The following is a 25,591-nucleotide window of genomic DNA, read 5'->3' as shown; positions in this document are numbered from 1 at the left end:
GAGAAGGGGAAGATGTACCTCACGGTTTGTCCGATGAATTGGGGGAGAACAAGAGTGGTCTTTGGAGTTGAAGAGCATGCCTAGCACGTCCTGGGAGGTCTGCAATTTATTTCCAGTCGCTACAACTTTCAAGGAGCTGAGCTACGGAAGGGAAGGTCGATGGTGAAGCATAGAATGAGGGTTGGTTGAAGAGAGTTCACGGCCAAACCTCGATGATGGTAGACGGCAAGCCGAATTTGAGTATAAAAGCTCTCTAGACAAATTTGCAACACCTGCAAAATATAACACAACAAACACACAAAAAAAGCACAAAACAAAGTTGAGGAAAGATAGGAATGAGAGAAAAGGGAAATAAGATGAGAAGAAAAAATAAAATGGTCAAGGGGTGAGAGAGTGGAAGGGGGAGAGAGAAGGGAATAGGGGAGGCGTTTTTCTCCAAATGCCAAAAATGTGTAACCCTAGTTTTTGCAACTATTTAAACCACTAAAATATTGCCTAATTCTAAAAACTACCTAAAAGCTAACCTAATTCTAACTAAATGCTAAAACTATCTATTATTTACAAATAATTACCTAAAGGCAATATAAAGAGGGGGGTTTCAGTAAAAGCGCATGAAATACACTTTAAATCAATGGGTTTATGGATATTTAGGATTTAGATCTAGTCCACGATCCAATCTTTCACCTTTGGATTGGGTCTGGATCCGATTTATCTTGGCGTTCACTCCAATTACCTTGAAAATGCTCTAATTTCTTCATTTTAGCTCGGATTCGAGTGTAATTCGAACAATGACTTCTTTGTACCTAAATATGTAAATACATGAGTTTTTATCCTTTAAAATACATAAAAATGCATGAATATTGTATGAAAATGATGTGAATTTCATGCATCATCACTCTCCTTAACGGGTGAAATCGCCCTAGTTGAGGGCCTTAATGATCTCTTCATTCGGGATAAGCAAGTGAAATAGCGTATGGGTAAACGGCTACCCAATGGGAGGTAAATTCCCAGCATCCTTTCTACTATAAATAGAAGGGCTTACTCACTTGGGACATCGTGCGTGAGATAAACCCCCTTTGAACAAGGCCATATACAATCAAACCTATCTCAAATACTCTGTCAACCCCACAATCACGATCCATCAGTGGCATTAGAGCCAGAGATTTGCGATGTGTGTAGGACCATCTCTAGATCGTTGATCAATTGTCACCGATCATTAATCAGCAACTTTACGATTCCGTCACCGAAAAAATAGATCGGCAGAAGAGGTCAATGTTCTTGTTTAGACACAATTTGACAGGTTGCCAGTTTCCGACGACCCTAGTCACTGTTTACAAATTATAAGAGGAAACATACCTTGACTTGGATTTGCCTACGTAGATCGCTCAGGAAGGGGATTTGATCCCCCGACCTTTCTGTCCTTTGTTTTTTTTAAGGTCGGGTTCTGTTAACAGGCGACCTCAACAAAAAAAAATAGAAGAGGTTGTCGGTAGTGGGCGACCTCGAAAAATAAAAAAAAGAGGAAGGAACATTTTTTTTTAAGTTTTCTTTTCTTAAGAGGGTTGCAAGTTACTGGTGACCTTTGTTTGTTTTAAAAGAAGGTCATCGACATCGGGCAACCTCCATAAATAAATAAATAAAAAGGGGATTACCTTTTTTTTAGTAGCCATCCTCCCTGTTTTTTTGTTTTTTCGACGATCAAACCAACAGACCGAATGGTCTGTCTTTTTTTCTCTTTCAGTCACTGACTCCCTAAAAGAACCTCGGATCTAAGAATTAAAAACAAAAAAGGGGAAGATCGCCGACATCCAAGCATCTGGCAACTCTAAATAAAAAAACAGCAACAAAAAGAAAGGGGTTACCGTTTTTTTCTTCTCTATTTTTCCGGTGATCTACAGACAGCTTCAACATTCCTGCGATTTTCTTGTTTTTCTGGCGAATGAGCCCGAAAAAGATCGTCGTTCTCTCGCCAACTGAAACAAAAAAAATGCACCGACATAGATCAGTCTCTTCTTCCTTTTTTTCTCCATGCGAATGAACCAACAAAGATCGGTCCTTTCTTTTTCCTGGTGAGCAACCAACATAGATCGGCGTTCTTCGCCGATTGAGAATAAAAAAAAAAACTCAAACGGAAGCTTCATCCAAAAGCTTCTGATTTTTTGATAATCTGGTTTTTATACTTGTTTATAGGTAAAAGTACCAAATTACCCCTAGTCCTTTTTGGAAATACCAGTTGTATCCCCAAACAAGCAAACTTACGGTATTGCTCCCGATCTTTTCCAGAAATTTCGGTTATATCCCTGTCAAGTCATTACCATTTGAATGAGGTCCTTTTTTCTTTATTATCGTTAAGTCCCTGACTAATTAAATTACATGTTTATCCTTGCAATTTGCATTAATTTCGGTTGTGTCCCATTGGAGTTTATTTATAATATTGCCCTTGTTTTAATTTAATTGCCAATTATATCCCTTAGTAATAAAATTATAGTAGTACCTTTAACTTAGCTATTTTTTTTACTTTTGTGTCCCTAAATTATAGCAAAAGTCCTTGTTTTTACTGGTAATTTCAGAATTGGACTCAGTCTCAGAAAATTTTTTCTGAATCAGGGTCAGTTTTCTGATTTTTGCATAAAATCCCCTGTTTCCTTTTAAGTCCTATTTTTGGGGGGATTATTATTAGAGTGATGTCCTCTGACTTTTATGAAATTACAGAATAGTGCTCTGAGTTTGCAAATTGGCTAAATTTGGTTTTGAAAGACAAACGAAGATGTTTCGAAAGATCTTCTCAGAAATTAATAAAAATGAACAAAAAGATGAGATCAGAGTTAGAGTCCTAATCAACTGGGATTCTAGAGTGGAGTCCTAAAATTTTGAAACTCTTAGAATTGGATTTGTTTTCGAAAAACAAGCAAAATAAGAGTAAAGAAATGAAATTAGAGTAGAGTGTTGAACCGATTGAAGCTATGGGGCAGAGTCCTAAAATTTTGAAAACTCTAAAATAAAGTCCTGAAATTTTGAAATTTAAATTTTTAAAAGATAAATGAAGATTTTTTTGAAAGATTTTCTAAAAAATGAAGTCAGGGTTAGAGTCCTAATCCAACTGAAACTGTAGAATAGAGTCCTGATTCGACTAAAACTCTAAAATTTTGACTTCTTTCAAAAGATTTTGAAGGATTTCTTGAAAATAGGTGAAAATAGAAATGAAAGGTAGAGTCCTAATAAAACTGAAACTCTGTGGTAGAGTTCTAATTCGACTAAAACTCTAAAATTTTGGCCAAAATGAAAGATTCTGAAAGATTTTCTTGAAAATAGGCAAAAATAGAAGTGAAAGGTAGAGTTGTAGTCCAACTGAAACTATGTGATTTTGGCCAAAATAAAGGAAATGAATAAGGGATAAGGCTTCTTCTGGTTTAAAACCAAAATGAAATTTTAAAAATGTTCAAAAAGGTGAAAAGATAGAGTCCTCAATAAACTAAAATTCTGAAATTTGACAAATTTGAATGAGAGAAGGGATCCAAAAGCGACACCACCTAAACAGGTCTCATCTGAGAATTGAGATCAGTTAAAAAGTGAGTTTAAAACGTATCCAGATTGTTTTTCTGAGAAAAATATTTTGAAATATAAGATATATAAGATCCTGGGGGTTGACAAGCGGCAAAATATCGATCTAAAACCCAGGTATTTGAAATTGATTTCGAAAGAGGGTTTTAAAACTCGAATCTGGATTGAAGATTTTGAAAAACAGGAGTGCTGGAACTCAAAAATGATATACAATGACAAAAAATATGATAAAATGACATGAAATGATATGCAAAATGCAGACCCAAAATGAGGGATTTGAAGTCCCGGACCCCTGGTAGGGACAAAGAACTGAACATTCATGTTCGAAGGCAAAAATTGATTATTGAAATTGAGCCAAAATGGAGATTAAATTTTGAAATATTTGAATTTGAGAGAAAATTCGGGCTCTGAATAGCCCTGGCTCAAATGTCGACCAACTGGTTCCCTAAAGGATTTAGAGAGCGGGTCCGAGTGGAAGGAGGAAAGGGTTTGTGAGCGAAAGTGAAAAATTTGGGGTGTTTACAGATGTCGGCTGAAAATCAAGCTTAGTGGCAAAGAAAACACACCAAATTTGGGCTATAAAATGCCCCACTCAGAGGAATCTAATTGGGTATGAAAGAATTGATTCGGGTGATGGTAATAGATATGGAATGAAGAATGGAAAGAAAAATTCACCTCATCGAAATAAGGCTTAGGCTTGACCCTTACCTGAATGGGAAGGCTAGAGTGGAGTTCTCGGGAGAAAATATTGTGCAAACTACAAAAATACCTCATAGAAAAATGAAGGGTTGTAAAGAAGGCAATGAAAATGAGGTTCCCTAAAAGCTTTGGAAAAGGGAGTGATCTTGAGCGTCTCATTGCTGAGACTAAGTAGCTTTTGAAAAATAGCCTTTTTGCGAAAATGATTCAGGTTTAACCCTTATCCTCAAAGGAGAAAAATACATCATGGAAGAACGAGGTTCAGGCTTGACCCTTAACCTGGATGAGACGAAGATACCTCACGGAGGAACGAGATTCAGCTTGACCCTTAATCTGAAGGGGAAAATACCTCGTGGAAGAACAAGGTTCAGGCTTGACCTTTAACCTGAACGAAAAAAATACCTCGTGGAAGAACGAGGTTCAGGCTTGACCCTTAACCTGAACGGGGAAGTACCTCATGAAAGAACGAGGTTCAAGCTTGACCCTTAACCTAAATAGAGAAAAAACGAAATCCTTGAAAGAAGAAACTATGATGGAACCTTCGGGTTTCGCATAATAAATCCGAGAGGGGTTTGCAAAGGGAAGAAAATGGTGTTCCCTAAAGCTAAGTCGTGCAGACTTGAGCGAGATGTTAAAACTCGTAGCCCTAAGGAGGCTCTCACGATATACGCTAAGTCATAGATACTTGAATGTCATTGTGAATTGTGACCCTGAGAGGTCTGTGTATAAGCTGATACTTGATTGAATGTGTGGATGAATGCTTGCTTACTAAACCATTAATGGTTCTGACCTCGTTTAATGGGGTTTACAGGTGTTGAAGCTGCAATGCGATATGTGGAGCAAGGCGACATCGAGTTCTAGGATTTCTCGAGACAATATTGTACTACTTCATTTATAAAGCTAAATACTATTTTTCGAAGCAGTGGTGTTTGTAATAAACAAGTGGTTTTGATAAAATAGAATACATTGGCGGTCAATGAGTGCTTGGCCACATACCTTTGACTTGCCCGGAGTTTTCTAAAACAGATGACTCATTATCGTCCATGTTCACTACTAAAACCCTTTTTAAGTTTTGCTGCAAAGAAAAAAAGAAAGAAAAAATTCATAAAATTTTCAACTTAGCCTTGTTTTGAAAATCCGAGGCGTTACAAAAAAAGCATAAGAGCCTATGTCCGAGAAACCTGGTTCAAGATCCGTCTTGTTCGCGGTATCGTACTATAAGTATAATTTTATACTTTCTAATCAGGTAAACCTTTGTCAATTATAGATGGCAACTCACGATTCGTGCAACTATTGTTATCGGTGTAAGTTCATGCACGATGAATGGATATGCTCGCTTAAAATCCAGGACTGCGAGTATTGTGGCAAAGATGAACATTCTGCCAACGAATGCCAAAGGAAATACATTGTCGATATAGGTCGACAGACATCACTTGATCTTAAGGATGATACCTTGCGCACCAGTGGATCCCATCACTCGAGTGTTGGGAGTAGTAGTACCCCATCGACTTCGGATGGAATGGGAGGAGATGATTGGTTATTTCTTGCGAAATTCTATCACTCGCCAAGCTATCACCCAGCATCATGTATGCCCTAGCTTATACGACCCGAATAAAGGATGCAACTCCTTTTATTTGCCGATCATGAATTCAGATTCTCCGAGTCATGATGTTGCTATACCACAGAATGGATGGGTATCACCGGCATCACCTGAGAGTATGGAAGTGCTGCCTGAGCCAGCTCCAACTGCGCCTAAGCTAAGGCGATATGGCGATCGATGGGCCTATTTGAGGTCATTTACATTGAAGAAGAAACCCAATTCTTAGAAACTGGTTATGTTTGGAGTCGACAAACTCATATGTATGGTTTCTCACAGCCAATGTCCATAAGTGTGGCGTGACGCTTGTATTAAATGACGATGTATGCTTGTTGTGATGAAATGTATATAAATAAATTTTACTTCCCTATATACATCGAGAAACTAAACCACGTTGCTTGCGTGTGGTTAGATAAATGACTCCTACGACGAGGAGAACCATGTCGAGCGAGGAGTCCTACACGCAGAAGAGTTACATAAAAATTTAATAGGAGTTACATAAAAATAAGATGATTGAGGAGTTACATAAAAATTTAAAGTTTTAAACCATATGCAAAACATAATAGGAATGAAATGACCAAATTTAAAAATGTTATCATTCCAAAAAGATTACACTTTTTTAAATATAAGGATTCAGACAAAAAGTAAAATTTACACAAGTTTTTAACTCTCAAAACTTTTGTCTGATCCTTCCAGGAATCGTACAAGGTAAGAGTAGAGCCTTCAGTCATGCAGCAACCTGTGCTTCACTTCAATCCTCTACGAGGTTATCTGTAAATATTATAGGGCATCAACCGCATGCCCGTAGAAAACCAAAACTAAACTTAATGCAAGTCAAGTTGAAATGATGCAATCAAGTGAAATTCCCATCATTTTAAAAATGAGAGTCAAGAGAATCAACATCATAATAAGAACATAATATTCAGATACATAAACCATCATTCATTTCATGGCATTCATAATTACATCACTTGTGTGTAGGAAAACTCAAATTCCTTCACATTTTTATTTAGGCATTCAATTTCATATTCAGATACATAAACCATCATTCATTTCATGGTATTCATAATTACATCACTTGTGTGTAGGGAAACTCAAATTCATTCATGCATTCAATTTCATATTCATTCATATTCAGATACATAAACCATCGTTCATTTCATGGCATTCATAATTACATCATTCGTGTGTAGGGATACTCAAATTCATTCACATTTTAATTTGTGCATTCAATTTCATATTCATTCATATTCAAATACATAAACCATCATCCATTTCATGGCATTCATAATTACATCATTTGTGTGAATGGGAACTCAAATTCATTCACATTTTAATTCATGGCATTCCATTTCATATTCATTCATATACATGATAATCATTTGCATAAATAAATGAAACTAACAGTTTGTAACATACTCCAAAGTGAAGCAAAAATGCAAGCTATCATGCAATGCTATCATTCATTTTCTTTATGCTCAAAAGACTAAGGCATGCATTATTTCAAATACATATTCACATGTCATTTATCAAAATATTTATAAACTTGCAATTCAAATATCATAATGAAACAGGTTCTATCTTGACACTTCCCGTGTGCCTCGCACACACAAGCACCTCACGTGAACCAACCAAGCCTTTGGCTTGTAACAACAGGTCAAACCACATGACCAAGCATAAACATGTTTTTTTCATTCACATGTAACCAAATTCATATGCAATAATCATGCAAACTTAAAAGTCTTTACATATTCACAATATATGAGAATACATACGGAAGCAGTTATCCTAAACATCTAATTAATTGTTTCTCTTGTTATTTAAACCCATCTGGTACAAAAGAGAGTATAGACATCCAGAAACAACCATAGAAGTATTCATTATTCTATGTATTTTTATTGCCCTCCTATGGCTTAACGGGTCTTTCCCGAGCGATTCAACCCTGCAGCGCATTGGTTGGGAGAACGGGCCTATGATCTCAGGTCTTGACCGACGCCAAACCAAAATTGTCGGCGAAAAATTAGGCATGCATCCCTAACTCTGCAAAGTTGTGGTACTACCACATAAGACTCACTAGTAGACCTATTCTCTAACCTCCGGGGGACGGGGACAAGAAGCGCCTTCAGCACTCGAAATACAACATGTCCCACGAGACTTGTACTGCCCTTCCCTCTCCTGGGAGGACATGAGATCGGAACGGATCATGTCATCTCAGAGAGCCCAGCCTTGCCAACACCTCAAAATGGACTCATGGTCCAAGGTTATCTTCGTTATTAAGTCATAGGTCAGAGCCAAGCATTATATTCTCACGGGATAACCCTCTTATGCCTCATGCATGAATTCAAAAGCCTACGCCACTTGCATAACTTAAACTTACATGCTCTCATGCATGATATCAAAGTCTATGCCACTTGCATAATTTAAATTTATATACTCGTGCATGATATCAAAAATCTATGACACTTGCATAATTCAAATTCACATACTCATGCATGATATCAAGAATCTATGTCACTTGCATAATTCAAATTTACATGCTCTCATGCATGATATCAAAATCTATGCCACTTGCATAATTCAAATTTACATAATCATGCATAATATAAAAAATCTATGCCACTTGCATAATTCAAATTCACATGCTTTCATGCATGATATCAAAATCTATGCCACTTGTATAATTCAAATTTACATGCTCTCATGAATATTCATAACAAATTTGTATTCACTTTCATACATAATCATATCATGTAATGATTTACTATACAAGCTCACATGCATGATTCAATTTTAAACATGATTGTAAGCATGGTTTAATCTCAATCAGGCTTAACATCAAATGCAATCACATGAATTATTATGCATGCATTGATAACTCAATATTTTCATATGCAAAACCATCACTTCATATTTGCACCCATTACAATGATATTTTAAAAGATGAAATCACATTCATTTTAAGCATGTTTTCATTATACAATTTCACATGAAAAGCATAATCAAATCGAACATAACTCCATGCAAGCATGGATACAATCACGTCAACCATGGCAATACATTCAATCATTCATACCACAACAATGTCAAACATGTACCGGCAACAAACACACTTCAATATCCCGCTAACTACAACCATGACTAGCATGGTGTCCAAACTACAAAAATAAAAGCACTTATATCCTCATACATTCAAATCATTCTCAGCATGATCTCCAAACTACAGCAAAACAGTCCTAGATGTCCACAACTAAGTGAGTGTGCATCCAAGGAAGTAAATAACCTATGATGCGCTTGCACCACTTACTTACCACGGGTATTTACCCGATTTGCATACTTTTGCATTTACATTCTTCTTTTTTTCCTTTTTGCATGGCATTTTTAGCAGCATGTGATGCTTAGCACTAAGCATTGCGCAATTAGCTCAGCTACGCACCTGCAATGCACATTTATATAGGCAAAACAATACAATTTTAACATTTAGATTTTTATCATACAACATGAATAGCATTCTAAAACTTTAGTTTAGGAATCCTACATTTTCGATGCGATGAAAAGTAAAACAAAACTCGGGATCCTGAAGGTCCAGTGCAAGTGCTACATGATACGATTTACTCGTCCCTCTCACAAGAAGAGAATACTACAAATGCACACACACAATGACCAACTTATCTAAATACGATCTCGCATATGAGCGATAAAAACAAAAACAAACTTCGGTGACCCGATTTGCGACTAACAAGTCCAAACAAAATTGGGCAGCCGCATGGAGCAACTCCACAAGCTACACGTTGTCCAAGGCATTGCCCCCACACAGTGGTGCGAAAACCAAGGTACTTGGCTACAACAAGAATTTATTATATACTTATGGAAACCAAATCCAACAACAACAACTACGCCTTCATCCCAAAACAATTGGGGTCGGCGATATGAACCAACAAAGAAAATCATTCTGGGTCTTCCACATGAATCCTTCTCCTCCATTCATTTCTATCCAATGCCATGTCCTCGGTGAGGTTCAAAGCATTCATATCCTTTCCTATCACCTCCATCCATGTCTTCCTAGGCCTACCTCGACCTCTTTTAACTAATATATTTTCTCATTTCTCCATCCTTCTAACTGGAGCATCATTAGGCCTTCGTCGAATATGTCCAAACCACCGTAAACGATTCTCTCTCATCTTATTTTCAATGGGTGCAACGCCTACCTTCTTACATATCTCCTCGTTCCGAATCTTATCTTTTATTGTATTTCCACACGTCCATCTCAGCATACGCATCTCAGCTACACTCATTTTTTGAATATGATGTCTCTTGGCAGCACAACATTCTGTACCATATAGTAAAGCGGGCCTAATAGTCGTCCTATAAAACTTTCCCTTCAATCGCAATGGCATTCTACGATCGCACAACACTCCAGTTGCACTCTTCCATTTCATCCACCCAACCTTTATCCTATGATTTACATCTCCATCAATTTCTCCATACTTTTGAATGACAGATCCCAAATATTTGAAAGAATCATCCACCGGTATTTCTTGCTCACCAAGCTTCACTACACTCCCATCTCGATTTTGTTGCTTACTAAATCGACATTCCATGTATTCTGTCTTACTCTTACTCAACTTAAAACCTCTTGCTTCCAATGTCTGACTCCATAATTCTAACTTAGCATTAACCCTAGCTCTAGACTCATCAATCAAAACAATATCATCAGCGAACAACATACACCACGACACATTTTCTTAAATTGATCTCGTAAGCTCATCCATCACTATAGCAAATAGGAAAGGGCTTAAAGCAGATACTTGATGTAACCCAACCGTTATATGAAAATTGGTTGTCACCCCTCCACAAGTGCGGACATTGGTTACTACTCCTTCATACATATCTTTAATTATACTAATGTACTTGAGAGAAACACCTTTCTTCATCATTGTCCACCAGAGAATGTCCCTAGGTACTCTATCGTACGCCTTCTCCAAATCAATAAAAACCATATGCAAATCTTTGTTCCTCTCTCTATTTCTCTCAATAAGTTGTCTAAGAAGATGTATAGCTTCCATAGTAGATCTTCTAGGCATAAAACCAAATTGATTCTCCGATATCATGACAACCTTCCTCAACCTAGACTCAATCACCCTCTCCCAAAGTTTCATAGTATGACTCATGAGTTTTATACCACGATAGTTTGTGCAATCTTGTATATCACCCTTATTCTTATATAGAGGCACCAAAGTACTCTTCCTCCACTCATTAGGCATCTTATTTGTCCGCCAAATCTTGTTAAAAAGATTTGTCAACCATTCTAAACCTTTCTCTCCCAAACATTTCCAAGCCTCGATAGGTATACCATCTGGGTCAACTGCCCTTCTTGATTTCATTTTCTTCAAAGCCTCTACAATTTCTTTCTTTTGAATCTTGCGCATGAAGTCACGATTCATCTCATGAAAAGGAATGGAAAAGTCTCCAAGATCCTGAGCATGACTTTCATTAAATAGCTTATCAAAATAATCTTTCCATCTCTCCTTAATCTCCTCATCTTTGACTAAAACCCTTTGCGTTTCATCTTTGATACATCTAACCATACCCAGATCCCTCGATTTCCTATCTCTAATTTTTGCAATCCTATAAATATCCTTCTCACCCTCTTTGGTATCCAACTTGTCATAAACCTCCTTATATACCTTATCCCTCGCGTTCCGAACTACTTTTTTAGCTTCCTTCTTTGCTATCATATACTTCTCCAAATTCTCATTATCACGACTTTTACTTAGATTTTTATAACACTCTCTTTTAACCTTAATAGCTAATTTGACATCCTCGTTCCACCACGATGTATCCTTACCTAGCGGTGCACTGCCTTTAGACTCACCCAATACCTCCTTAGCCACCTTTCTCATGCCACCCGCTATCTTATTCCACATAGATTAAGAATCCTCCTCGAGACACCAATCAACTTCCTTAACTACCCGCTCTACAAACATTCCTTGTTTAGCTCCTTTCAGTGCCCACCACTTAATTCTAGGATCTATCCTATGTCTATCCCTTTTGCGACATTATCTAATTCTAAGATCTAAAATTAAGACTCTATGTTGTGTAGCTACACTTTCTCCCGGTATAACCTTACAATCGATGCAACAACCCCTATCTCTCTTTCTAAGTAGGAAAAAATCTATCTGACTCGTATTAACCCCACTTTTAAATGTTACTAGGTGAGACTCCTTCTTCCTAAACCAAGAGTTTGCTAAGATCATATCATAGGACAAAACAAAATCTAAAATCCTTTTTCCACTATCGTTTCTTTCTCCTATACCATAGCCTCCATGGATACTCTCAAATCCATCTCTACTAATGCCTACATGCCCATTAAGGTCACCGCCGATGAAAAACTTTTCTCCATAAGACATCCCTTGTACTACTCCATCTAAATCTTTCCAAAATTGACGCTTAATTAAATCATCTAAACCTACTTGAGGTGCATAAACACTAATAATATTAATAATATCCGTACCTAATACTAATTTAATAAGTAAAATCCTATCACCCTTCCTACGGACCTCAACTACATTATCTATAAACTCACGATTCATAACAATCCCTACTCCATTCTTATTCCAATTTATTCTTGTATACCAAATCTTATATCCCCAAGGTTCTATCACTTTTGCTTTCTCACCTACCCATTTGGTCTCTTGTAGACATAAAATATCAATCTTTCTCCTACACATAACATCTACTAACTCTACCAACTTACCAGTTAAAAACCCTATGTTCCAAGTGGCTAACCTAATTTTATGGTCTTGGACTAACTTTTTTACCCCCACCCGTCCAACAAAGTGAGGGAACCCTTGCCTATTTGACACCACACCCGAGCGCCAGTGTGACGCGTCGCTTCCGGGCGACGACCTATCAACCCTTGCACATTTATCACTGCCTCCAAAACAAAGTCAAGGAAACCAAATCCAAAACAAGGGAAAATATCGGGGAAGAGCTATCAAAGTCAAGGACACCCCTGCGATTAATTCAAAAGTGATCTCTCTGTCTCGGATCAGCGGTGCACAACAAGTTCTTGGCATCCCACAACTGCAGTGCTAGTTCGGGCACGGTGAGAGCCCGGTATAGCTGGGATCCCTAGGATGCAAGAGGGGGGCAAAACCCAGCATGAAGAAAGGCAGACGCGAGGATGAAATCAGGTTCACAGCGAGTTTCCTCAAATATGAGTTCAGCTGGCCTGGAAATCTCAGGCAGCAAGCGACACTGGGCATGATTGTAGGGTGGTTCCGGGTGGGGAACCATAGCAGCAACCCGAAGGCGGACACCACCGATGAGCAGCAGAGACAGTCATTAATTTTGTCATCGGAACCCGAGAGTGTCGGGTGACCACACTTCTCCTGGTTGCTTGGTTCGATCGACGTTGAGAGGGTCGAGCTCAAGCTTGTCTCGGTCCTTGGCAGAACACCGAAGGAAATAGGGGAAAACATAAAAGGTCAGGTGAATCAGGGAGAACAAGGAAAAAGAGGGGCCACCACGAACAGGGGGAAGCTCGACGGAAGGAGCCTCAGATGGTTATGCGGCAGACTTCCAAAATGAGCACGGAGTGGGAAACCGCCTGGCTGGAACAACAGAGGGAAGGGAAAATGCCCAGAGAGAGAGGGAGTCACCCCCGGGCGGTGGCTCTGTTCCCGACCGAGCCCAGACACCCACGCGACTCCCGATTTTTTCAAAACAAATTTGAGATTTTTCCAAAGTCGTTTGGCATCTCATTCAAGCATTTTTCCCAAAACTAGTCTTTTAAAAACCCTAATTTTCATTAAAATAAGGGTAAAATTATCATGTTTAATTTATATTTTTAATTTTAGGCATTATTTTTACATTTTAATCCTTCAATTATATTATCAATCATGTCAATTACCTTCTTAATCATTTTCATAAATTTTTTAATGCCCAAATTAGAAATATTCCAAAAATTATTTCAAAAAAACCCTGATTTCAAGGCCATAGACTTGCTTTGAGGGCTATTTTGGTCATTTTACCCTAATTTCAAAATTTAATTTTTTTGAAACAAGTTCCATTTCGTATTTTATCAAATCATGCATTCATTTATTATCTCATTTATAATTTTATTTCATGGAAGCAAATAAAGGGCTAATTTCTAGATAAATCCCTCAATTTCAGGATATTGTTGGATAAATTCAGAAAAGCCCACATTTTTTTTACTAATATGTTTGCTAATTTTGCAGGAAAGTCAAAGATAAAATTTTCTTTACTTTTCTTTTTCATTTTCCTTATTTATTATTCAACTATTCAATGTAAATTGTAATCAAAAGCTAAAAATAATAAACAATTTCTTTTCTGCGTAAATTAGGGTTGCATTTGCATATGGTTCAATAATTAACTTCTATGGTTGATGATTCATATGTATTCTCAAACTCACAATGGTCAACACGAATGGCACATGCACCTTCTTCTAAGAAGTAAATAAACTTGGTGGAGTTCGTATTTGTGGCCATAGTTAGAATACGAATAAAACTCAAATTTATCTTCTTTTAAGTTACAACCAGCACTTAGGCTATCTTCAGAAATCATATCATATTTCCAACATTTTTCTAAATATTTTTCGAAAACCTTCCTAATAGGAGTCAGTGGGATAAATTTGATGCATACTCGGCCATAGTCAGGTGTATGCATAGAACCCGTCTTATTCGAGTTCTATAAGGCACATAAAACCCCTTTATTTTATACAAATTCAATTTCTGAAAGAAAGGGGATTTCTCAAAGATTTTTCGAATTTCCTTTTTCTAAATATGATTTTATAAAACCACATTTCATTCATCATATAAGTTAGTCATCATCATCTTCTGAGTCCTTTTTCTCAAAATCTTCAGTCTTCAAGAAATTTTTAATATTCTAAGTCTTGCTTACAATTTTCCCAATTCTCTTTTTCAAATATTTTTCTAAGTCAGATTCACAATTTTCTAGGTTTTCTTTTCTTCAAAAGAGTATTTTCCAAGTCTGAATCACGATTTTCAAAGCATCTCCTTTTCCAAGTATTTTCAACAAATTCGAAGCATACATCATGTTTTCAACCTACATCTTCCAAAGTTCATAGCAGATGCCTGCTTCTTCGTGCATTTAGGAATAGAATAACGATTTAGACAATTGAGCAAAGCAAAACATAAAATTGATCCTTGATTCAATTACCCCTGGTTATGGCACCAGGAACGGTTGAACCTCGTACCAACAGGCGTTCTACGAAATTTTCCCGCATTCTAAAACAGAGGCAAGTTATTTAAAAAAAAATTCAAAATGTCAGTTTGATTTGCAAAAGTAAAATTTTGCACGATAACAGGTTCAGCTACCATGATGAGTCCTATCTTCGCCTGATCAATCTTGTGCTCTGTTTAATTCTCAAAATCGTTATTCTAACAATGGCTGCTCTATTTCATGTGAACCTAGGACCCTAAAATCAAACTCAGTTGACATGAAAGCCTTTAAACTAAGGCATGGTTTGGTAGGACCGATTGAGGAGGCATTATTCATGCTCACATAGACTTAGGTCTCATACAATCTTCTTCAAATCTAGGATCTTATTGAAAACATTGTTTGCTTCTCATAATTTTTCAAAATTCTATTTCTTTAGGTCATTAGAGTCTTCTGCTTTATTGCATGTTGATCATTTTAGAAAAACAACCCTACCTATTTTTACCTCGTCACCATGTTGTTGGGCTTTCTTCCAGAACCATAGTTTGAGACAAAGCCTCACAACTGGTCCACTTATTTGAATTAATAACCCCCTTGCCACGTACCGGGGGTCATAGTCCAAAGTATATTAAAAGGCGCTCAAGGATGTTGTAAAACATGAGCCTAGAACCGAAAAAAAAATATTTTTATGCCACGTACATCGGGTTTCAGATAGAGTATAATAGCATAGTATGATTGGATACAGAAGATCTAAGCCTTAGAGTTAGGATTAGTGTGCATGTAGAGTCAGCATTTTAGTGAGTATTGTACACACATGTTTATATTGTGCAAGATGTGATGTGAATGTATTTTAGCCATTTTTTATTATTTTCTCTTTATTTTTCTTATATTTTTCAACGATTTTATCAAACCCTGGATGATTTAAAAAAAAATTCCTTTGTTTTTTTTTTTAAACTCCAGACGATTTTCATCCTTCCTTTTCCTCTGAATTTCGAATTTCCATCAGTGTTTTGATCCTGCCTGCAATTTTTCAAAAATCGCGTATATTTCTCAAGTCTTATCCTGATTTCCTCTTTGTTTCTAGTCTATCCTGATGGTTGCCTTAATTTTGTCTTTCTTGAGGGTCATGTCTCCTATGAGGTGCGGCAAGGCCTTTCCGATCATCACACTCTAAACACCAGACCTTCTCTTCCCCGGTAGTATTATTCTTGGCTTAAAAACTTCTCTTGAATGTTCTCGGATCATCTGAGCGACTGCGGATTAGAGCTGACAACGACAATTGGCAGGCAGATCGTTGACGGTAATCTTATTTAAGCCCTTGCAGAGCGATAGAATCCACGTACCTACACCTTCTGGTTTTCGTGGAGAGAGATGACGTTGTTCCTGGATGAATTTTCGGATATCATGGGTTTACCCGAGCCAGCTAGTCAGCCAGATGATCTTCTAGAGCAACAATTTTTTATCAATGTCAAAGGACTTGATCCCCGAGATGCTCTGGCTCGGATGAGAAGGCGACTATTCTTTTTCAGCTATTACCAGTCAGAGCGATGCATCAGGCAGTTCTCACAGAGAAAGAAGCGTGTGGAAGCTCATCTCTTATCCGGCCTCATATCAGAATTTAATCTAAAGTCTGCTCAGGGGTCCGGAGCATACTGATCTGCCAAATACAGTTGGGGTTCTTTTGTCGTCGTTACTATTTTCTCGGGTCCTCGAGTGTTCCCTGATTATCTTGAAAGGTGAAAGATTGTTTGTCCACCCCCTTTTTGTCGAGTTTATTATTAATAAAATCATTTTCTTTCAACAATTTTCATTGTCATGACTAGACGACCTCGCCTAGGTGACAAGACATATCTTAGTTGTTTATTTCTTTTACAAGAATAGCAACGCAATTATCGCAATTTCAGCGATGACCCAATCCCTGATAATGGGATAATCTTTCAATTGTCAACCTGGTTTCTCAATACATCTTCCACCTTTATCAGTATCGACTATTAAAATATGTGTACTCGTACACATATATGTATGTTGAAATATAATCCTTAAATGTACATATATATAAAGATACGTATACATATATATATGTATACGCATCTCTATTTATATATATATAAATATATATATTTTCTCTTCCTAAAATACCCTCAAGGGTATTTTTGTAATTTGTCATTTTACGCATATTCCAATTGGAATATGCATTGTAATATTTTTCCTTTTTTTTGTTTTTTTATTTTTCATTTTCGTACCATATTGGGGGCCTCCCAATAGAGACGTTGGGAGCCCCCAACGATCACAAATGTGACCGTTGGGCGCTCTCCAACGTCTCCTTTGGGAGCCCCCAAGGTGGTCCCTTTGAGGTGTATAAATAGGGGCTCTCCCCTTTGTATTTATCACTTCTTGAGGGAGCTCTTGCTCCATTGTAATGGGGTTTTCACCCCTTCTCTTTCTTTCTTCAATAATATTCAACTTATGACTTTAAGTCATTTTCCCCTTTTGTGGGTTTATGTGTTAGCACATTATGTGCTTGTGTTGTTCCCTTTAATGGGTATATTCGCACTTCATGTGCATGTGTATGGGTTCATTGTTGAACCTAATGTATTCCAAGTCATTTTATAACATCGACGACCTCGCCTAGGTAACAAGGTATATCTTAATTCACTTCTTTCATGACAACGCAATTGTCGCAATTTCAGCGACGACCCAATCTCTGATAATGGAATATCCTTCAAATTGTCGACCTGATTCTCATATCTCCCTCAATCATTTTCACTCATTTTTTCCCAAATCGACATCCAAATCTAATCATCTGCCTTATTCTGTACAGAGCACTCGCAGTTTCGCATGGTTCAGACAAGATCCGGCAAGAAGACAGCACCAATCCAGCACATCAGCTACTCTTCCATATCTGAGCAAGAAATTGACTCTTCGCAATCTGCCAGGGCTCAAAGTCCGCAAACTAATGATGACATTGATCCGTATATGTACTCATTATTTCAGAAAATGATTAGTAAGATGATGACTGGGCAGGCAATGGCCAATTCAGGCAAAATCCCCACTAAGAAAAAGGTCAAAGGTCACACCATGAAAAAGTACCTGAAGATCTCAAGGAAGCGGGTTCAATACAAGGATACCTATGATGAAGCCGAATGAGTGGATGACACCGACAAAGAGCGGGAAGCTTTCATCCCGACTCGACAAGCTTTTCAAAAATCGACTCTGGGGCATGAGTAAGTAAACAAGCCCAAGGATCAGTATGTGAAAGACCCAGTTCAAGCGCAGCTCAAAGAGATGACCAGGATGGTCAAGGATCTGCAAGCCCATGATAAGGACAAGAAAGTCTACACCAACGAGGACTTTTATGATGGACTAGAAAGGGATGACAGTTTGAAGGATCTCCCCAAGAAATTTATCAAATTCGATGGTTCTGGCGACCCTAAAGCACATCTCGCCATGTTCTTCACTGAGTGTACCAAGTTCAAAAGGGCCAATCGGACTCTCTTTAGGTGCTTCTCGCACAATTTGGAGGGTACGGCGGCAAAATGGTACTTAGAACACATTAATCCCATCGAGCCGAAGAAATTTGATAAGGTGGTTAACCTTTTTATTGAACGATTTATATCCAATACTAAAGCATTGCTGACACTAAACCACCTATGCAACCTGAAGCAAAAGGACACTGAAAAGGCCAGGGACTTCATCCGCAGGTGGTGGGCTACCTGTAACAAAATGAGAAACCTGATTTCAAAAGAGCATGCACTCCAAATCATCTTGAATAACTTCTCGCAGCCATTGAGAAGTCTCATTTTGACATCACCATCAAGGACCTTCATTGAGCTAACAGAGTGAGCCGAATGGCTCGAGATGGGTATAGAAAGCAGGGTTTACGAGGGCATCACCCTCGCCAAAAGCAGTAATCAGCAGGATTCAAAGAAAAAAACTCATTTCACTTACTCCGCCAATTCAAGCAGCAACAACAACAAGAACCATCGTAGGGGTAGTAGAAAGGCATTCAGTTGTGATTTAGGAAGCTCGAATCCTGACAAGAATGAGCATAAAGGCAACTCATTCCAGCAGAATGACAAACCCCCTCAGCAGACTGTCCAGCAGGAGCCAAGACCACGGGGAAGGCCAAAACGTGAAGGGTGGAGCTATGAACTTAAGTTTACCTCCTAGACCAATCACTCGAGATTGTGATCGAGTATAAGCGCAAAGGAAATTATCAGACTTTCGAAGATAGTCGATCCTCCCATCCTCATGGGAAAGATGAAGAATCGATTCTGCAAGTTCCACCGGACAGTGGGACATGACACAGAGAACTGCTTTGTTATCAAGAATATCATCCAGGACTGTATTGACAAAAACCTTTTGGTAGAAGGTGGCGATGATGAGGAATTACCCGTATCGACCAAGCCATTTCTCCAGCATTTAGCAACAGTAATCTTGGACCAACCATTTCAGCCACAAGATCACATTCAGTCGTGCTCCAGTGAGGACATCTGTGTTCAGCGGTCAAGAAAAGGACAAGGCGTTTGATGAAAACGCCAATCTGGTCCAAAAGCCAATTACCGCCCTTTCGAACGTTTCAATCCTCGAGTTGGCGCACACTTCCCATAAGCACCAGCAAGTCTTGGACGATTTACTGTGGAAGATCAAGGTAAAGTCAGGCACAACTCCTGAAGACATGGCCCAAATCGTCAACGATGTCATGACCAACGCTCTCATTACCTTCTCAAATGAGGACCTACCAAAGCCTCACTCCTTTCACAACAATGTGTTATACATTGTAGTACGGACCAGAGGCATGTTCGTATCCCCACGTGCTCGTTGATGGAGGCAACAACCTCAACATCTATCCGGAAGTAACTGCGAAGGCCCTGGGACTGAAGGAAGAAGAGTATCTGCCAAACCCTATCACCATCTATAGTTTTGATAACCACGGGCAGATAGCAAAGGGGAAGATTTTTCTCAAAATCTTTATCAACTACTCTGTGCATATGGTTCTTTTCAGCGTCGTCAACGTGCCACCAACATACAACATTCTTTTGGGATGAACATGGATTCACAATGTGAATGTCGTTCCATCGACACCTCACCAGTGCATCAAGCGGTCCAAAGGTGGCAAGATCACCATGATTTTGAGTGAAGATCCAGAAGAAAGGTTGTCGCAGCCAATGATTCCCCGACCAACTTTCACAGCAGACATCCCTAGCATCAGGGAAAGTGATGAAGTCAGTCTTAGTGAAAGCTTAGAATTGCTGAAGCTAAATGATGATGCATGAAATGCACATCATTTTCATACATTATTCATGCATTTTTTTTTAATTTCAAGGTTTAGAACCCATGTATTGATGTATTTAGGTACAACGAGTATAACATTCCTAAAAAATCCAACCTTTTAAAAACTTTCCCAAACCCCAAATTTTGATAAAAATTTAAAACTTTTCATTTATATAAACAATTCACATGGTCCCCAAAAGTAATATGCCAATGAGTTCATCTATGGTCACATTTCAACCGTTCCAAATACTAGACGGCCGACTTGAGCGCAAACGCGAGTGTATATTAGCCTCTTAGTATCAGATCCCATATGAAATCATCTATAGACACAACTTGATTGAGACTATTACTCTAAGGCTACTCGCATGTGAAAAAAGAAATGCGGGAGACAAAATGTATCAAGGTTTAAGATGATTGAGGAGTTACATAAAAATTTAAAGTTCTAAACCATATGCAAAACATAATAGGAATGAAATGACCAAATTTAAAAATGTTATCATTCCAAAAAGATTACACTTTTTTAAATATAAGGATTCAGACAAAAAGTAAAATTTACACAAGTTTTTAACTCTCAAAACTTTTGCCTGATCCTTCCAGGAATCGTACAAGGTAAGAGTGGAGCCTTCAGTCATGCAGCAACCTGCGCTTCACTTCAATCCTCTACGAGGTTATCTGTAAATATTATAGGGCATCAACCGCATGCCCGTAGAAAACCAAAACTAAACTTAAAGAATGCAAGTCAAGTTGAAATGATGCAATCAAGTGAAATTCCCATCATTTTAAAAATGAGAGTCAAGAGAATCAACATCATAATAAGAACATAATATTCAGATACATAAACCATCATTCATTTCATGGCATTCATAATTACATCACTTGTGTGTAGGAAAACTCAAATTCATTCACATTTTTATTTAGGCATTCAATTTCATATTCAGATACATAAACCATCATTCATTTCATGGTATTCATAATTACATCACTTGTGTGTAGGGAAACTCAAATTCATTCACATTTTAATTTATGCATTCAATTTCATATTCATTCATATTCAGATACATAAACCATCGTTCATTTCATGGCATTCATAATTACATCATTCGTGTGTAGGGATACTCAAATTCATTCACATTTTAATTTGTGCATTCAATTTCATATTCATTCATATTCAGATACATAAACCATCATCCATTTCATGGCATTCATAATTACATCATTTGTGTGAATGGGAACTCAAATTCATTCACATTTTAATTCATGGCATTCCATTTCATATTCATTCATATACATGATAATCATTTGCATAAATAAATGAAACTAACAGTTTGTAACATACTCCAAAGTGAAGCAAAAATGCAAGCTATCATGCAATGCTATCATTCATTTTCTTTATGCTCAAAAGAAAATATGAGCATGCCCAACTTATGACTAAGGCATGCATTATTTCAAATACATATTCACATGTCATTTATCAAAATATTTATAAACTTGCAATTCAAATATCATAATGAAACAGGTTCTATCTTGACACTTCCCGTGTGCCTCGCACACACAAGCACCTCACGTGAACCAACCAAGCCTTTGGCTTGTAACAACAGGTCAAACCACATGACCAAGCATAAACATGTTTTTTTCATTCACATGTAACCAAATTCATATGCAATAATCATGCAAACTTAAAAGTCTTTACATATTCACAATATATGAGAATACATACGGAAGCAGTTATCCTAAACATCTAATTAATTGTTTCTCTTGTTATTTAAACCCATCTGGTACAAAAGAGAGTATAGACATCCAGAAACAACCATAGAAGTATTCATTATTCTATGTATTTTTATTGCCCTCCTATGGCTTAACGGGTCTTTCCCGAGCGATTCAACCCTGCAGCGCATTGGTTGGGAGAACGGGCCTATGATCTCAGGTCTTGACCGACGCCAAACCAAAATCGTCGGCGAAAAATTAGGCATGCATCCCTAACTCTGCAAAGTTGTGGTACTACCACCTAAGACTCACTGGTAGACCAGTTCTCTAACCTCCGTGGGACGGGGACAAGAAGCGCCTTCAGCACTCGAAATACAACATGTCCCACGAGACTTGTACTGCCCTTCCCTCTCCTGGGAGGACATGAGATCGGAACGGATCATGTCATCTCAGAGAGCCCAGCCTTGCCAGCACCTCAAAATGGACTCATGGTCCAAGGTTATCTTCGTTATTAAGTCATAGGTCAGAGCCAAGCATTATATTCTCACGGGATAACCCTCTTATGCCTCATGCATGAATTCAAAAGCCTATGCCACTTGCATAACTTAAACTTACATGCTCTCATGCATGATATCAAAGTCTATGCCACTTGCATAATTTAAATTTATATACTCATGCATGATATCAAAAATCTATGACACTTGCATAATTCAAATTCACATACTCATGCATGATATCAAGAATCTATGTCACTTGCATAATTCAAATTTACATGCTCTCATGCATGATATCAAAATCTATGCTACTTGCATAATTCAAATTTACATGCTCCTATGCATGATATCAAAATCTATGTCACTTGTATAATTCAAATTTACATGCTCTCATGAATGTTCATAACAAATTTGTATTCACTTTCATACATAATCATATCATGTAATGATTTACTATACAAGCTCACATGCATGATTCAATTTTAAACATGATTGCAAGCATGGTTTAATCTCAATCAAGCTTAACATCAAATGCAATCACATGAACTATTATGCATGCATTGATAACTCAATATTTTCATATGCAAAACCATCACTTCATATTTGCACCCATTACAATGATATTTTAAAAGATGAAATCACATTCATTTTAAGCATGTTTTCATTATACAATTTCACATGGAAAGCATAATCAAATCGAACATAACTTCATGCAAGCATGGATACAATCACGTCAACCATGGCAATACATTCAATCATTCATACCACAACAATGTCAAACATGTACCGGCAACAAACACACTTCAATATCCCGCTAACTATAACCATGACTAGCATGGTCTCCAAACTACAAAAATAAAAGCACTTATATCCTCATACATTCAAATCATTCTCAGCATGATCTCCAAACTACAGCAAAACAATCCTAGATGTCCACAACTAAGTGAGTGTGTGAGCAGAAAAGTATTGCATTCAAGGAAGTAAATAACCTATGATGCGCTTGCACTACTTACTTACCACGGGTATTTACCCGATTTGCATACTTTTGCATTTACATTCTTCTTCTTTTTTTCCTTTTTGCATGGCATTTTTAGCTGCATGCGATGCTTAGCACTAAGCATTGCGCAATTAGCTTAGCTACGCACCTGCAATGCACATTTATATAGGCAAAACAATACAATTTTAACATTTAGATTTCTATCATACAACATGAATAGCATTCTAAAACTTTAGTTTAGGAATCCTACATTTTCGATGCGATGAAAAGTAAAACAAAACTCGAGATCCTGAAGGTCCAGTGCAAGTGCTACACGATACGATCTACTCGTCCCTCTCACAAGAAGAGAATGCTACAAATGCACACACACAATGACCAACTTATCTAAATACGATCTCGCATATGAGCGATAAAAACAAAAACAAACTTCGGTGACCCGATTTGCGACTAACAAGTCCAAACAAAATTGGGCAGCCGCATGGAGCAACTCCACAAGCTACACGTTGTCCAAGGCATTGCCCCCTCACAGTGGTGCTAAAACCAAGGTACTTGGCTACAACAAGAATATATTATATACCTATGGAAACCAAATCCAAAAGAAGGGAAAATATCGGGGAAGAGCTATCAGAGTCAAGGACACCCCTGCGATTAATTCAAAAGTGATCTCTCTGTCTCGGATCAGCAGTGCACAACAAGTTCTTGGCATCCCACAACTGCAGTGCTAGTTCGGGCACGGTGAGAGCCCGGTATAGATGGGATCCCTAGGATGCAAGAGGGGGGGCAAAACCCAGCATGAAGAAAGGCAGACGCGAGGATGGAATCAGGTTCACGGCGAGTTTCCTCAAATATGAGTTCAGCTGGCCTGGAAATCTCAGGCAGCAAGCGACACTGGGCATGATCGTAGGGTGGTTCCGGATGGGGAACCATAGCAGCAACCCGAAGGCGGACACCACCGATGAGCAGCAGAGACAGGCGTCGATTCTGTCATCGGAACCCGAGAGCGTCGGGTGGCCACACTTCTCCTGGCTGCTTGGTTCGATCGACGTTGAGAGGGTCGAGCTCAAGCTTGTCTCGGTCCTTGGCAGAACACCGAAGGAAATAGGGGAAAACATCAAAGGTCAGGTGAATCAGGGAGAACAGGGAAAAAGAGGGGCCACCACGAACAGGGGGAAGCTCGACGGAAGGAGCCTCAGATGGTTATGCGGAAGACTTCCAAAATGAGCACGGAGTGGGAAACCGCCTGGCTGGAACAGCAGAGGGAAGGGGAAATGCCCAGAGAGAGAGGGAGTCACCCCCGGGCGGTGGCTCTGTTCCCGACAGAGCCCAGACACCCACGCGACTCCCGGTAGAAACCAGAAATAGGGGGTGCGCCCCCGATGGCTGGCGTTGGAAGAAGGGGTAATGGTGGCTCTTAGCACCACCGGCAACCCAAAAATGGGGGTTACAGAGAAGAGAAGGGAGAGAATAAGGTTACCTGGAGATAGTCGAGGTTTCCGACGTGTATGGCAGCAGCATCGGGCTCGCAGCAGCAGTTGGCTTCCGGCGAACAAGAGGAGGACGGCGGCGACAATGACGAGGTTTCCGATCGTTACCCGAACCGGGAAAGAACAAAAGGAAAAAAAAAAGGAAGAAGGACGGGGAAGAAGAGAGGAAGGAAACAGACGTTCTCCGACTAGCGGAGGTCGGCAGCCGCAGGGTTCCGGCGAGGCTGCGGACGGGGGAGGTAGAACAGGGTGGGTGTGGTGGTGTGGGTGGGGTGGGGGGGGATTAGGATTTTATCGGGTGAAGGGGGTTATTGGGTCCAGATCGGACCCGGTTTGGGCCCGACCCGAGGAACTAAAAAAAATCGAAGCAAAGATGAATAATAATAAATAAATAAAGATAAATTAAAATTAAGTCTATTAAGAGAATAACAATCTTATTTTAGACCGAAGTTTGGTTCTAAAAAATATTTTATTTAATTAAAGCATTTCCCGTAGTTAGTTTTATGACTAAAATACCCTTTTTATAAAATTATTTCAAAAGTCATTAAAATGTGTCTAAGTTCTAAACACCTCAAACATG

At 38.5% G+C, this 25,591-nt stretch overlaps 1 protein-coding gene across 1 annotated transcript in view; it reads right to left on the bottom strand.

Moving 5' to 3' along the window:
- LOC149811609 (dehydrodolichyl diphosphate synthase CPT3-like) overlaps positions 1–25,253 on the bottom strand; it is a 34,262-nt gene extending 9,009 nt beyond the window's left edge. Inside the window, exon 1 of the mRNA XM_089993509.1 lies at positions 25,002–25,253. Within this exon, the coding sequence (XP_089849635.1) occupies positions 25,002–25,042 (41 nt within the window). The 5' untranslated portion in view covers positions 25,043–25,253. The remainder of the gene's footprint in view (positions 1–25,001) is intronic.
- Between the last annotated feature and the right edge of the window lie 338 nt (positions 25,254–25,591).

This window comes from Nuphar pumila, chromosome 17, assembly GCF_984573655.1.
Source record: "Nuphar pumila chromosome 17, dmNupPumi1.hap1.1, whole genome shotgun sequence".
NCBI classification, from domain to species: domain Eukaryota; kingdom Viridiplantae; phylum Streptophyta; class Magnoliopsida; order Nymphaeales; family Nymphaeaceae; genus Nuphar; species Nuphar pumila.
The sequence above is the reverse complement of the archived record's forward strand: the minus strand, read 5'-3'. Positions and strand labels throughout refer to the sequence as shown.